This window comes from Diospyros lotus, chromosome 6, assembly GCF_014633365.1.
Source record: "Diospyros lotus cultivar Yz01 chromosome 6, ASM1463336v1, whole genome shotgun sequence".
Taxonomy (NCBI): domain Eukaryota; kingdom Viridiplantae; phylum Streptophyta; class Magnoliopsida; order Ericales; family Ebenaceae; genus Diospyros; species Diospyros lotus.
In genome coordinates this window covers 6,376,677-6,391,025 of record NC_068343.1, presented here as the reverse complement: position 1 = coordinate 6,391,025, position 14,349 = coordinate 6,376,677, and the positions used below count along the sequence as shown (strand labels likewise).

The window sequence follows — 14,349 nt, the reverse complement described above, 5'->3', positions numbered from 1 at the left end:
TTTAAATATCTAAATAAAAATAATTAGTACTAGCACTAATATTTATTATGTTTTCACTTTTGATAATACATAAATAAATAGCAAGGCAAGAAGAAATTATATAACTACATGATTGAACATGAAGAAGCACCTCAATTATGGTGAGAATTATTTCATTTAATTTAAGCTTTTGTCTTATTGACAAATTGGGCATTAACGAAAAAGTAGGGTTGAGATAATAACGACGGTGGGTTGTCGCGGGCAGATTTTATTAAGAATTCGGGTTGCCGACACGTGGCACGCCAATTGAAGGGCAAAATTGACCAAAAAGAAATTTAGAGAGGGACAAAATTGTCCCAATATTAATTGCACACCAACAGAACTCGTCTACGACTTCTTCTTCCCCCTCGCAATTCTAATCCTTTTCGGTTTTGAACTTCGCTCCTCTTCCCTTCAAATCTCGCTCGCCGCTTTCAATCTCTCGCAAGCATCTCTTTCATCGCTATTATCTGCATTCTGCCCTTCGAGAAGAAGGTTAGAATTAGGGTTTAGGATTTGCGTTTTTCTGTGTTGTGGTTTGTTTGTTTGTTTCTCTGCCAGAGCGCCTCGGTTCTCCGTGTGAACATAGTGGAGTGTTTGTTTTGCAGTGATTTGGAATGGAGTCCGAGCACGGGAAGCTGTTCGTGGGAGGGATATCGCAGGAGACGACCGAGGAGACCTTGAAAGAACACTTCGGCAAGTACGGAACGGTCTTGAATTCGGAAATCATAGTGGAGTGGGGCTCCGGCAAGGGACGGGGTTTCGGTTTCATCACATTCGAGGATCACTCTGTGATCAGCCAAGTCCTTAGCGACGAACACGTCATTCTTGGGAGGACGGTTAGGCTGCTGAATTTCGTGTCTTCTGTTTGTTGAATGATTTGTCATCTAGGGTTTAGCTTATAACTGTTAATCTGCTTTCCTAGTAGCTAGGTTGAGGGATTCTGGTGCCTTTTGTTGTATGCAAACTTATAATAAGTGCTATATTTTTGTGTTATATTATATTGATATTGTTGGGGAAGGGGGGGTTTGGGGAGCGGGTTTTTTGGTTTTCCTGAATAATGATTGTACTTTGGTTGATGGTTGTACAGGTGGAGGTTAAGCTAGCCAAGCCCAAAGGTGAGAAGCACCAAAACCAGCATTACCTTTACCATCAACAGCAGAGTAATGCAACAAGTAGCAACAACTGCAATGGCAACTACAATAGGCCTCTAAGCAGAAAGAAGATTTTTGTTGGGGGTTTACCACCAAACTTGACGGATGAAGAGTTCAAGAACTATTTTGAGAGATTTGGTGTGGTTACTGACGGGGTTGTGATGCGTGACAAGCTGACTAGTAAGTCCAGGGGTTTTGGCTTCATCACGTTTGATTCTGAGGAAGTGGCTAACAATGTGCTGAAAGACAAGTTTCATGAATTGAACCAAAAACACGTTGAGGTAAAGAGGGCCGAGCCGAAGGAGGCTCGGAATAGTAGGCAAATGTCCACGTATGATTGTCATGCTAGAGGATTGGGTTTTGAAAGATTGTCTGACTGGGGTACTCTTAGGGCTCATCTCCCTTATCCTTCTTTCAATGCTAGTTACCTTCCTATGCCTTATGGGAGTTACCACTATGGATATCCCATTCCTGCTGGGCCTTCGAATGGGATTTCCTATGAGGAATATCTACATGTTCCTATGTGTAGTCATTATCCTAGCCAATTTCCTTATGCAAGCACTAGTACTCATACCAACACCTACATCAATTATGGGGTCATTCCTAATGGTTGGACTACTGGGCTGGGGCAAATATCCAATGTTGATGGTGGTTATCTTGCTAATGCCAGTGGACCAGGGGAAATGCCTGATCGTGATGGTGGTTATCGTTATCCCACCAGGGCTAGTGAACCAGGGGAAATTCCTAATGGTGAAAGTAGCATTCATGAAGATGCAGCATCCGGCAGTAATAATGATGCTAATAATGATGATGGCAATGGAAATTCTGAGGTTCCAGCACATATTATCCTCGCTCAACCAGATGATGACTCATTGTGTTCTGAAATCACTGATGGTCAGCATCAACAGGGAGCAGTTTGCCGATCAACTGTTTGTAAATCAAGGTGACGACGTTGGTTAGAGGTTCAGGTCAGTAAGATACAACCTTCTTGACACATTCATATTCTGTATGAAAATTTTCGTTGAAAATAATATGGCAATATATTTAAACTTTGAAGGCTAAGAATGGAAACGACATGTATTTTCAATAGTCTTATTACCAAAAAGGATGGTGACAATTTTGCGTTGGTGAACATCTTTTTATCAAATCATGCAATCTTATTGATGTCTTTTAGGTTGCCATGACATATTAACCTTAAAATGCTTGCTATATGGTTGATGCAATAATGTTGCTTTTGTAATTCAAATGATTTAAAAATTTATCAATTGAATGAAATCTTCCATATTGGTGTAGTTTGATGTTTTAATATTATTTGGAGGTTTTTTAGATAGGATATTAGTAGAATGATTCTCAAGTGAAACCACGAATTGTACCTTTTAGGCAGTAGTTACAAGTACATATTCAGTTCCTTTTGCTGTTTCATGTTAATTTTTGAAGTTTAAATCCAGTTAGCTCTTTATGAATCCTATATCCAACCCGTGCTGTAGCAATCTCGTGCTGTAGATGTAATTCTGAGTGGTCATTGTGCTACCTAGTACGAAGATCAAGTTGAGGAACGAGTAGGCAAATTAGGAGTCTGTCACGGTCCAAGGGGTAGTATTTGTAATTTTGGTTTTTATTTTCTGTTTTTATTTTTTGTTAGGTCTATTTGTCCTATAGCTAGAGGCAGTTAGAATCTGGGGAGTACTGCACATGAGTGCATGGGCTGAGGCTATAAATAAGCCACCGCTGTAGGAGGGTAAGGCATGTGAAGGAATGAATTGAATATTTCTTTTATCCCTTTCTCAGTTATCTTCTCTTCCTTTCTCTCGATTATTCTTCATCCTTCTTCTTGCTGTTTCTCTTCCTCCCATCTGATATCTCCCTCTAAATTCTTCTATTAATCTTCCCAAATTCCCTTTCACGCCATAGCTCAACCCTAGGGGTGTGACAGAGTCCTGTTTTTATTCTTCAATAATAATTTGAAGAATACTGTATCATTCTCCTTAATAGTTTTACTTATTTTTTGCATGAGCTGTTAACTCAGTTTTAATCTACCATTTTAGCTTTATACATGCAATTTTTGTTCAAGTTTTTTGTGTGGCTATTGAAAGAAAAAACAAAAGTTTTTTTTTTTAAATATAAAAGATGACAAAATCCATTATCTTCATCCTATCTTCTTGGAAGGCATAGAAAGTTCAGATTTCAGTTTGTTGCCTGTGTTTTCTATTGATTTTAAATGGTCATATAACTGAGCTGTCCTTAAATTTCCTTATTTTACATTTTTTCAAATGATGACTTGCAGCATATTTCAATTGTATGAAAAACTTCCCAGTTTAGTTGTCACTTGATAATTTCTTTTTCCTTTTCTCTTACAGCGGCCTCATCCAGGTTTTCACCTTGTTATATCGTATTCAGGATTAAGTGCTGTAGAGAATTTGAGTTCCCTCGCTTTCCAAAGTCATTTATGCCACTTCTGTTTCTTGATGGGAAGAGAAAATAAATTAGAAAATTAAGTTATTGCAGATATTTATTTTAGGACTTATCATAAATGATTTTTTTGGAAAATGTTTTACCGGTTTTCTTCTTATTCATCCTAATTAAGAGCGCTAAAAAAAGGTACATTTTTCCCGCATCATTATTGTTTCATCTTATTATTGCCCTTTCCTTTCTTTTCCTTTCCTTTCCTTTCCTTCCCTTCACATTCAACATCCAAATATAGCATCAGTTTTTGCTTCCACGGTTGGCCTCACTTTAGTTCCTTTCCGCTACATTCCAACATCATAAATTGAATCATTTTGTTTATATCCTGAGTTCCTATTCTTTCGTTCTTGTTTATTACTTTTCTAGCAGAACTATCTCGTTGTCTTCCCTATAATGGAAACTGTGACACGTAGCTAGTTTTCCCGAAGCCCTGTTCTTGGATACATTTTGTGCTTGTTGAGTGGGGGGCAGATAGTGGACCCGGTTCCCTGCGGAGCTTATATTTAAGTTGCAAGATTGGTTTTGAATTCAGTACATTAGATATGCTTTTTTTCCTAGCCAAATTACACATGTTCTGTACCACGTTTGGATGCGCCTATCCCTGCGTAACTTCTTGTCTTTCCATCTGTGGTAGTGAACTAAAGTTTTACTGTGTGACAATGTTAATTGATGCAGGTTGGCTCAATTTCAATATGGACCTGGACTCGAGTACCATATATTTGTGAAATATTTACCGAACCCGAGCAACTAGACATATGCTGACATGCAATTTTAGAAGTAGCCGAAGTCAAGTCAGGGTTTCACTTTCAAAATAATATATGTAAATACTAATTACGCTGTATTTAATTCTTTTAAAAGATAAAAGCCTGGCTGGCAACAAAACGATAAAGTTGTGCCGACAAATTTATGGTTAATTTTTTTTTCCAGGGATTTCAGCTTGTGCCGGCTAATTAATTTGTTTGTCTCATTCTCTCTGCTAATTTGTTTAGTTGTATTTCTTCTGTGGAGGTGAAAATATTTATGGTAAAAGAATAGGAGTAGCATATTGGTAGAAATGAGCAAGGTAGGGATCGGAGAGGAGAGGACCCCGGGGGGAGAGAAGAATCTTTGGGATGAAGTTGAAGGTGACATGACAAATATGCCTCTGACTGTGTGGCATCCCTCCTCTGTCTGGGTCGGGCCAATGAGGTTTCTTTGTCGTACTGCCGCATTGATTAGACTTATCGATCATGAACGGGATTTTGGGTGGCTTATTAGTTATAATATTACCATCCTCATATGATTCGTATAAAGGGGTTAGAGGGACTTTCATCTCATTTGAATTCGGTATTTAAACACTCGCGGTTGATGCATAGCCCGAATAGAACACAGCATATTTGGTTTAAATATCGTTATTCTAAGAGTCAAAGCAGCAAGTCCTTTCACGCTTTTGGGTGAAGTGGTGGGAGTTAGCACTTAGCAAGAGAGGTCACGGGATCGCATCATCCCTCCTTTAATTAGTATTCTTCAAAGTAGAAGCTATTACTATTAGTGTAGGTATGTTTTTTCAATGGGTGATTTAAGTTATGTTATTCTATATGTTAAAAATTTCGGATGGATTTTTCAATGATGTTACTTTGAAATATATATATATATATGTGTGTGTGTGTGTGTTTTCAGTATATGCTTGTTGGCCGTCCAGTGATTTGAGGTGAGGTGCATGCAATTCAACTTGAGGATATTTAACTTATGTGTTTTGTGTTTCATTATTGGTTCTTCCAAAGGAAAATGTTATTTTTCTCAGGGTATTCTACTATATAATCTGCGAAATGCCCAACGCTCACGGGAATCTCACGGGCATATGCCCTGCCCTTGATGAATTCTTCTAGGACTTGTCAAACGAAGATCAAACTAACTAACAAACTAATTTAACTTATATGATTGAAATTGGAGAATTTTTAATTTTCTTTTTTTAACTTTTTGGAATGTCACTGATCGATCTATTTTCAAGTTAATGTGCACACAATACATATTCTTTAATGGTTAATTTTGTTATAAAATAAATAAATAAATGCTGGCGGGGCGTTAGAAATTTGTTAAAAAGTCAAATTGTTGGAAAATCGTCTGTGCTTATTGAATAATCAATTGTCAGAAATCCCTGTTTAAGTTCAGAACCCACCCGGCGGCAAGCAGCAGGGATCTAATCGAATGCAGCGATGTTGGGTTTTGATGGAAGTCCGGATGCTTTTGATACAGAAAGGCTCAAATCTATCAATCCATCTATCATGCCCCAACGATCGCTGGAGAGACACAGAGAGAGGTGGTGGATGTCATGTGGGTGTGTGTTATTGTTGTGGAGATTGTTCCTTCTAGATGGATGCTATTTAAACACTACTTGTAATAATATGTTTAATGACCAGTTATATGTTAATATATTATTATCACATAATGTGTTACAATTGAATTGAATGTTGATATAATTTTTTTTATTTTTTTATTTTTATTTAAAAAAAAAATAGAAGCAAGGCAAGGCAAGGGATATGAGTATTAATTAATCTCACTAAAATTTGCCCAATTAATTAAATCTATTTCTTCTCCTATAAATTATAAGATGACCCAGAAGCCGGGCAGATCCCCTGCAAATTAATTTCAAAACTGTTTCCTTCCGGTGATAAAACACAGCACGAAACGGTACTTCCAACTCAAAAATATGAGTGGTCGCAAAGTCGTCCTAGTCACCGGCTGTGCCAAAGGCGGTATCGGCTACGAGTACTGCAAGGCCTTCGCCAACCATAATTGCCATGTCTTCGCCTCCGACGTCCCCCATCGCCTCCCCGACCTGTCGGACCTCTCCTCGGAAAACATCGAGACTATCGAGCTCGACGTCTCCTCCGACCAGAGCGTGGCCGCTGCCGTCCACACCATAACATCCAAACACGGCCGAATCGACGTTCTGCTCAACAACGCCGGCATCGGAAGCCCCGGCCCGCTGGCGGAGCTGCCGCTGGACGCCATCAGAAAAGCGTACGAGATCAACGCTCTGGGGCAGCTGAGGCTGGTGCAGCACGTGGTGCCTCACATGGCTGCCCGGCGCAGCGGCAGCATCGTGAACGTTGGCAGCATCGTCGGAATGGTGCCGACGCCCTGGGCCGGTTCTTACTGCGCCAGCAAGGCGGCGGTGCACGCCATATCGAACAGTTTGCGGGTGGAGCTCCGGCCGTTTGGGATCAACGTGGTGTTGGTGATGCCGGGAGCGGTTGCGTCAAATTTCGGGAAGGGCAGCATGGAGAAATTGGCCAATTACGAGTGGAAACTGTACAGGGAATTCAGGGAAGCGATCGAGGAGCGAGCCAGGGCATCGCAGGTGAGTAAGTCGACGGATGCCTCCGTGTTTGCTCGGCACGTGGCGGAGAAGGTGATGATGAGGCCGGCTCCGCCCAAGGAGATCATGTTTGGGCATATGACCGGTTTCTTCAGGGTTCTTTCTTGGTCTCCCCTTTGGGTTAGAGATCTCTTCTTTTACAAGCGATTTAAATTGAACAGGAAATTATAATTAAAAATTGTGATGTGATAATTAAAGACTTTCTTTCACTTTCAGATCGATGATCCTATATATATATATATGTAATTTCATCCTATTCTTATATATCTATATTGTATTTTTAGATTCAATCTTCTCACACGCCCTGGCCGAGCGTTATCGAATTACATCCTATTCTTATATATCTATATTGTATTTTTAGATTCAATCTTCTCACACGCCCTGGCCGAGCGTTATCGATCCCTTTATATATATATATATATTATGATTATGATGGTGGAAAATTGAGATAAAATAAATTACTCTTCTTCTAGCAGCACCGACACAGTACAACGACTGCATGGGGACCAAAAGGCAGCATACACGTGCAAGTCAATCGCAATTCACCATTCATTTATGAGGTTTACGTAATGATTGATTGGAGAAGAATTAAAGTTTATACACCTACCCATATTTAAATGATATCAGTTTTAGTTACTCAACCTCTGAATGGAATTCAGACAGAAACTCGATCCATCGGACGGAGCCATTATAATTCAGAACCTACCTACTTCTAGACTCTACTAGTTGCATAGCTCCTCCTCCTCATGCTCTACCCTCTAGTACACCTGGAAGTGGAAGTGGATTAACAAATAATCAAAAACCTTAATTAATTATTTTCCTCAAATAATAATAATAACAATCCGGTTTTAACCCCCCCATCCAGCTATCTCCTTTTCCTTTCTCAAACCAAATCATTCTCCACTGGAAAATCTGTCTCCACCTACTTTAACTAGTGTCTTGGATAATCTGGACTTTGGGGTTGGGAGGAGTGGCCAAAATGAAGTGTTCCCAGTTCCCACCACCACATTGCTACTGCTAGTTGACTGCTTCAATGCTCTCTTTTTCATGTTCAGAGAAATCTTTACTTGAAAAAGGTAGGGGGTGAGCGTGAATATACTTGACCATGTTTATTCTTAAAGGTAAACCAACAAAAATAAATCATTATTATTTATTTTTTTTTTTTTGGGGGGGGGGGGGGGGGGGGGAGAGGGGGTGTGGTGGGGAAAGCATTCCAGTGCTTGGAAAAAGTGAAAGCTAAAGGATTTCACAGTGACAACACCCTGCACCATAACCCGTATAGGCCAATCTCCACGCCCCTTTAGTACTTTCAAGTAAATGCAACGGATATGTTGTTATTTAGATTATTCAATTTTCAACATTTTAATGAAATGAGGGGTTGGGAAAGACGGTAAGAGATGCTGCTAGTGCTGGTGATTAGTAGTGAGTGCAAGGATTACTTATTGCCACCACTGCTACTGCCCAGTGCCCATGGCAAAAACACGTGGCATGCCCAGAGGCAATATTTGATACGGCGTCGTTTAGCCCTGTCACAGATTTGCCAGCAGTAGCCCTATAGGGCTGCAGGCGAGGTTCATGAGTTGCAAAAAGTAGGCCCTGCACAGAAGGCCATGCAGTGCTCTGTGAAGTGACAAAATAGCCCATTTCTCCTTCCTTCCCGTGAAACCCATTCTCGCTCAATTCAATCCCCATCCCGAACTGCCTGCCCTGCCTCCGCTCTGAGAAATACCCGAAACCCAATTAATTAATCAACCAATGGTATCATTGAGTAGCCTGCGGTTTGAGTCCATCTGATCACTGTGCTTCATATGGGTATTTCGTATTAGCGTCCCAGAGTGAAGTGTGTCAAGTAATACGAATAAATGTATGGGTAGTAAGTATGGCATTTAAAGGGAGAAAAGGAAAAGAACTAAAGAGAGAGAGGGCAGCAGGGAAGGGAGGAGCGGAGGAAAAGCAAAAGAAGAGGTCTTTCTCATACACGGATCCCTATGGAATGCAGGAATGATGCCCAGCACTGCTTGCTGGAACTCATTCTTTTTGTTTAGTTTAAAGGGACCTGCTTTGTTCGCTTTGGAAATCTTTTCAGAGCAAAAGAGAGAGGGCATAGATTTTGCTATTCAGTGTGCTTGGATTTTGTTCAGATGGATGGTTAGATTTTCTTTTATAATGAGATGTGCAGCTACCCAACAAAATACACTACTCTCAGGGGGTTCAAAATGGAGGGAAGCAAAGCAAAGGGGTTCTTTGTATATGATTAGGTTATTTGTCTCCCAATGATTGAGTTGCCTTGCACCAAGAGAAACTTGTCAAGAATCTCTTCGGGTGGTAAAGGAGATTCATTCACTGAAAAGAAAAAATGAAGCCCATGAGCAATGATGGTAACACCTCCCATGGTAACAACTGGCTGGGCTTTTCCCTCTCCCCTTGCTTGAACATGGAGCTTCCCTCACAGCCACATCAAACTCACCCTCCATCCTCTGTTGTTTCCTCTGCAAATTCCTTTAATTTCCCTACTCACTATAGCTACACTGGCGCCTGTTATGGCGGTGAAAATGGTGGCTTTGGATCTGCTTTGACTATGATGCCGCTCAAGTCTGATGGATCACTGTGCATGATGGAAGCTCTCAACAACTCACACCCACAAGGTTAGCTTAAAAACTAGCTATGTGACTTCTTTAATGCCTTTGTTTGGACTGTTCTGACCCACTTTCTGTGAAGGAATGGTGACAAATTCCACACCAAAACTGGAGGATTTCTTTGGAGGAGAAACAATGGGGACCCATCATTATGAAGGCAGTGACAGAGAAGCTATGGCTCTGAGTTTAGATAGCATCTACTACCAGCATAACCCCGATCATGAGACCAACAGCCAAGACTTGCTGAACCATTTCCAGCACAGCTCTAGGCAGCAAAATCATCACATTCAAGTTCAACAATACTCTGGTTACTCTGCATTTAGGGGCCCTGAAATGTACCAAACACCTCTAGAGGAGGAGACCAAGGAAACGCAACTAGCAGAAAATGAAATCTCTGGCATGAAGAACTGGGTTTCAGGTAGCTATCCTGCTAAGATGATTGGCTGCATGGGGGGAAATGGTGGAGAAAATGGGTCTCTGAGTGTGTTGAGATATGGGGATTTACAATCCCTGAGCTTGTCCATGAGCCCTGGCTCCCAGTCAAGCTGTGTAACTGGTTCACATCAGATTTCACCCGCCGTAACGGAGTGTGCAGCCTTGGAAACAAAGAAAAGAGGATCTGAGAAGCTCGAACAGAAGCAGATTGTTTATAGGAAGTCCATAGATACATTTGGGCAGAGAACTTCACAGTACAGAGGTGTCACAAGGTTGGCTTTCTAATCTCCTCCTATAAATAAATATATATATATATATATATATATTCTTAGTTATTTTTGTTGCTCCCATGAAGGTTTTAGTATTCTGTGTCTTGCTGCTTTGTTCAAAAGTACTTTCTTTGCATATTATCTTTATTCGTACTCTCTATTAGTCCTTATTCACTTCAGCAAGCTCTATTTTGCCCTTTTCTTTAATGCTTTTAATGCATAGAGTTGGTGGATTTTCCTCAACCAGGCATAGGTGGACTGGTAGATATGAAGCCCATCTATGGGACAACAGTTGCAAGAAAGAGGGACAGAGCAGGAAAGGAAGACAAGGTTCGTAAAGGAAACAAAATTTCGTCCACATTTTCCACTTCAGGACGCCATTCTGCAAGGATCTGCAATACCCCTTATCCTTCCTTCTTAAAAGTAACTAATATTATTTTTTTTCCCTTTTTCTTTCATGTTCTTGACTGTTGGGGATCGCCAATAATGGTTATCACTTATCAGTTTATCTGGGTAAGCCTTTTCTATTGACAATGACCAATTAATAAGCATGGCATTTCCTTCAATTCGTGTCAAGTGATGACAAAATTCTATTTTTCAGGGGGTTATGATAAGGAAGAAAAGGCTGCAAGAGCTTACGATTTAGCGGCACTAAAGTACTGGGGACCTTCAACCCACATCAATTTTCCGGTGGTGCTCTGATCCTCCATGGGATCTCTTCCCCTATAAATAATACCTTTGTATATAACTTACATCTGACAATACTATATCAATTATGCAGTTGGAAAACTATCAAGAAGAACTTGAAGAAATGAAGAACATGACCAGACAAGAATATGTTGCTCACTTAAGAAGGTAATAGACCTAGCTACCCCTTTGTTTATTCTAAACAACAGCTTAATCTCTATCTTATCAGGGGTTTCAATCTGACATTCAAATTTGCAGGAAAAGCAGCGGCTTTTCGAGGGGTGCTTCGATTTATAGGGGAGTCACAAGGTCTTGCCATTTTGAACATATGCTTGATGAGTTTATAGTTTTACTGATATCTTCTCTTTGTGGGAAGAAACATTCATATATCCTGAAACTGAAGCCGCTAATTGTGACATAATCTCTTACAGGCATCACCAACATGGACGCTGGCAAGCTCGGATAGGCAGAGTTGCAGGAAACAAGGACCTTTATCTAGGGACATTTGGTAATCTCTTTTGTTTCTCCAAGTAATTATGCAGATTAGAGAATACTACCCAAGATATCTAATTCTGTACTAAAATCAATCTTCTCATTTCAAACCTATTTTCTTTTTGGTCACCAATCTAGAATAAACTTAAGCTGCTTAACTTGGACTTAGGCTTTGTGTGTTCTTACTAAGTTATGTCCTATGAGATCAAGCTTCTATCTGGTTCTGATTGAGCTACAATTTTCAGGCACCCAAGAGGAAGCGGCTGAGGCCTATGACATAGCGGCAATAAAATTCCGCGGGGCTAATGCTGTCACTAACTTCGACACATCAAGGTACGACGTAGAGCGCATCATGGCCAGCAACACCATTCTTGCCGGAGAACTTGCTAGGCGAAACAAGGAGGAGATCGAGTTCACCAAAGAGGTCGTCCCTAATGAAAACCCTTCTAGCACTCTCAATAACAATGGCGAGAAAAATGGAAGTGAATCGGATTGGAAAATGACACTGCACCAATCCTCCCAAGCCAATAACGGGCTTAACAATTATGAAAAACCATATTTCTCCATGGCTGCAAATGATCTTCTGATGGGGACTCAGCAAGAGCTCCGTCATGACTTGGCTGCAGCAGGGAAGACGGCGAGCCACTTGTCAAATGCCTCGTCGCTCGTGACGAGCCTAGGCAGCTCGAGAGAAGGCAGCCCTGATAAACAACAGAATAACTTGGCATTGCCATTGGCGTCCAAGTTTTTCACCGCTACTTCCAGTGCTACAGATGGTACCATGACTTGGGCATCAACATCATCAGCCCAGCTGAGGGCTCAGATGCCTTTGCTGCATGCATGGACTACTACTGATGCATCATCATCATGATATATGTTCAAGGCCTCTATCATCAAATAGATAGATAGATAGAGAGAGAGAGAGAGAGAGAGAGAGAGAGAGAGAGGGTTGCTTAGTTCCATGTTTTGTTTTCTGTTCTGAATTACTGGCTGAAAATTAGAGGTCCATGCATGGCGGGACCTGCGAACTGTTTTGTCAAAGCTCACAACTCCTATCTTGGCTAAAATGAAATATGTGTTGAAGATAAAGATCCGTTCAGTCAAATAATTGGTGACGATATTTTTAGCTTTATTTGTCCTTTTTCTAAGCACAGAACCAGCAGCTCAGTGCGTGTCTCCCCCAATAATGCAAAAATGATCTCTTTTCTTTCCTTCCATTGCGCCTTTGACCACCATCTATATCTTCGTGTCATCATTACACCTGGGGCCTGAGGAGGTAGCTCTCTCCGAATGAATCCGACATAAATATATATTATATTATATACTAGACATTCATTCAAAATCGATGATCCTGAGCAGCTAGCACCCAAAAGGTGGTTGGCAAAGGGGAAAATTGAGTCTCATAACCACGACTTTGGGTGCTATTTAATGGCCCAGTATTCTTAGTTGGAATTTGCTGTTAATTAAACATGCATGGCTAATCCTAGCTATGTATGGCGGATTAGATCGATCCAGGTCAAAAACAAAGACTTGTTGCCGGGAAAACTACGCAACTAGCTAGACCAGGCTTGTCAATTATTACGTTACTACAGTACAGAAAAGGTTCGACATATGTTGGTTGAGAGGCGTTCGATCATCCAATGAGAAAGCTGAGCTATCGAGGCCCAAGGCTGACAAGAATAGCCAGCTTACACAGTTACAGTCTTGGATTGACAACAATGACCATGATGATGCCGGTGGAATTGAAAATTCTTTTGGATCTATTGTTCCTTTCTTTCTTTCAAGATTTGGCATTTTCTTATAGTCTGCCAGCGCCATTCATAGATTCTCCCAGGCTTTTCTTCTCCCCCATTGATTTGGTTAATTGTCGAGCTCTGCTCCTTTTGCCACTACTCACCAGTCTCGCCCACTGTGTCGTCACCCCAAAAAATATTAGATTGGACTTCTATCGTTTAAAATTTTTCTCTCCTTTTTTTTTTTTTTTTTGTTGTCAAAATGCTTTTAAGAATTATTTAATTAAATAATAAATTTCGAATTTCAAATGACTAATAAGTTTGTTAAATGATTCTTATATCCAAATATAACTTTAAATATTTAAGACTAAATACATAAGATTGGAAATTAAAAAGGTTTAGAATGGAGAGTGCATAGATTAGTGTGAGATAATGCTGTTGATATGTGTGAATGTCATGTCTATAATGTTTGACAAATTCCTATTTAAGAGGTGTATAATTACACAGCTAAGTGGCCATCACAGTTTTATTTTGTGTTCCTCCCACTCTGTAATTACTTAAGATGTCATGTATTTTTAAAAAGTAGTATTATTATATGTATTTCCCGCATCACCCCGCATGGGCCAGACTCGATCCAATAGACCGGCCCAATCACCCAAGGCCAAGAAGGCCCGGACGACCTCGTCAAGGAAGGTCCAGCCTCCATCAAAGATCCGGAACTCGTAAAGCGAGCGTATGGCGAGCTCCCGGTAATCCCCCAACGAGCTCGGAGCAATCGACTAACGAGCTCCTGAAATATCCTCCAGATCGCTGGACCATCCAGATCGCTCGTCTAAAACCTCCAGCTCGCATGAGCGGCAAAGCTGCTGAGAAGTCAGAGGTAGGGTCCGATCACTTTATCTGTAACAGCCCATGCCCCTCGTAATGAGGATCCCACTCCCGGTCTTGCGAAGGCGGTAAGAACTATTTGTCCCCCATTATACAAACACTGTATTTTTATATATTATCTAGATTGTAAAAGTCCCTCAAGAAAAATGGAAATAAAGGGGGCCATGAGGAGCAAGGAGGAAGGACAGAATAATAATAATCAGATACCGCCAC

The 14,349-nt window shown here is 40.7% G+C and overlaps 3 protein-coding genes across 3 annotated transcripts; all 3 read left to right on the top strand.

Moving 5' to 3' along the window:
• The first annotated feature begins 368 nt into the window (after positions 1 to 368).
• LOC127803745 (heterogeneous nuclear ribonucleoprotein 1-like) lies at positions 369 to 4,609 on the top strand. Its single transcript, XM_052340184.1, has 4 exons — positions 369 to 513; positions 627 to 857; positions 1,109 to 2,140; positions 4,311 to 4,609. Exons 2-3 carry the CDS (start codon positions 636 to 638, stop codon positions 2,117 to 2,119), a joined length of 1,233 nt encoding a protein of 410 aa, XP_052196144.1. The 5' UTR covers positions 369 to 513; positions 627 to 635; the 3' UTR covers positions 2,120 to 2,140; positions 4,311 to 4,609.
• A 1,653-nt stretch (positions 4,610 to 6,262) lies between these two features.
• Positions 6,263 to 7,215, top strand: LOC127803747 (short-chain dehydrogenase virD-like). The gene has a single exon (XM_052340194.1). The coding sequence runs from the start codon at positions 6,325 to 6,327 to the stop codon at positions 7,165 to 7,167; it is 843 nt and encodes a 280-aa protein (XP_052196154.1). The 5' UTR covers positions 6,263 to 6,324; the 3' UTR covers positions 7,168 to 7,215.
• A 1,399-nt stretch (positions 7,216 to 8,614) lies between these two features.
• On the top strand, positions 8,615 to 12,647 carry LOC127803751 (AP2-like ethylene-responsive transcription factor ANT). Its single transcript, XM_052340197.1, has 9 exons — positions 8,615 to 9,641; positions 9,715 to 10,339; positions 10,584 to 10,666; positions 10,841 to 10,849; positions 10,938 to 11,026; positions 11,118 to 11,191; positions 11,282 to 11,332; positions 11,455 to 11,531; positions 11,761 to 12,647. Exons 1-9 carry the CDS (start codon positions 9,353 to 9,355, stop codon positions 12,384 to 12,386), a joined length of 1,923 nt encoding a protein of 640 aa, XP_052196157.1. The 5' UTR covers positions 8,615 to 9,352; the 3' UTR covers positions 12,387 to 12,647.
• The last annotated feature ends 1,702 nt before the right edge of the window (positions 12,648 to 14,349 follow it).

Bases quoted from the DNA above. Each gene is read 5' to 3' on its own strand.
- LOC127803745 (XM_052340184.1), top strand. From the start codon at position 636: ATGGAGTCCGAGCACGGGAAGCTGTTCGTGGGAGGGATATCGCAGGAG. The intron at 858-1,108 runs GTTAGGCTGCTG...ATGGTTGTACAG, and splicing joins ACGTCATTCTTGGGAGGACG to GTGGAGGTTAAGCTAGCCAA.
- LOC127803747 (XM_052340194.1), top strand. From the start codon at position 6,325: ATGAGTGGTCGCAAAGTCGTCCTAGTCACCGGCTGTGCCAAAGGCGGT.
- LOC127803751 (XM_052340197.1), top strand. From the start codon at position 9,353: ATGAAGCCCATGAGCAATGATGGTAACACCTCCCATGGTAACAACTGG. The intron at 10,340-10,583 runs GTTGGCTTTCTA...TTCCTCAACCAG, and splicing joins CAGTACAGAGGTGTCACAAG to GCATAGGTGGACTGGTAGAT. The intron at 11,333-11,454 runs GTCTTGCCATTT...AATCTCTTACAG, and splicing joins ATTTATAGGGGAGTCACAAG to GCATCACCAACATGGACGCT.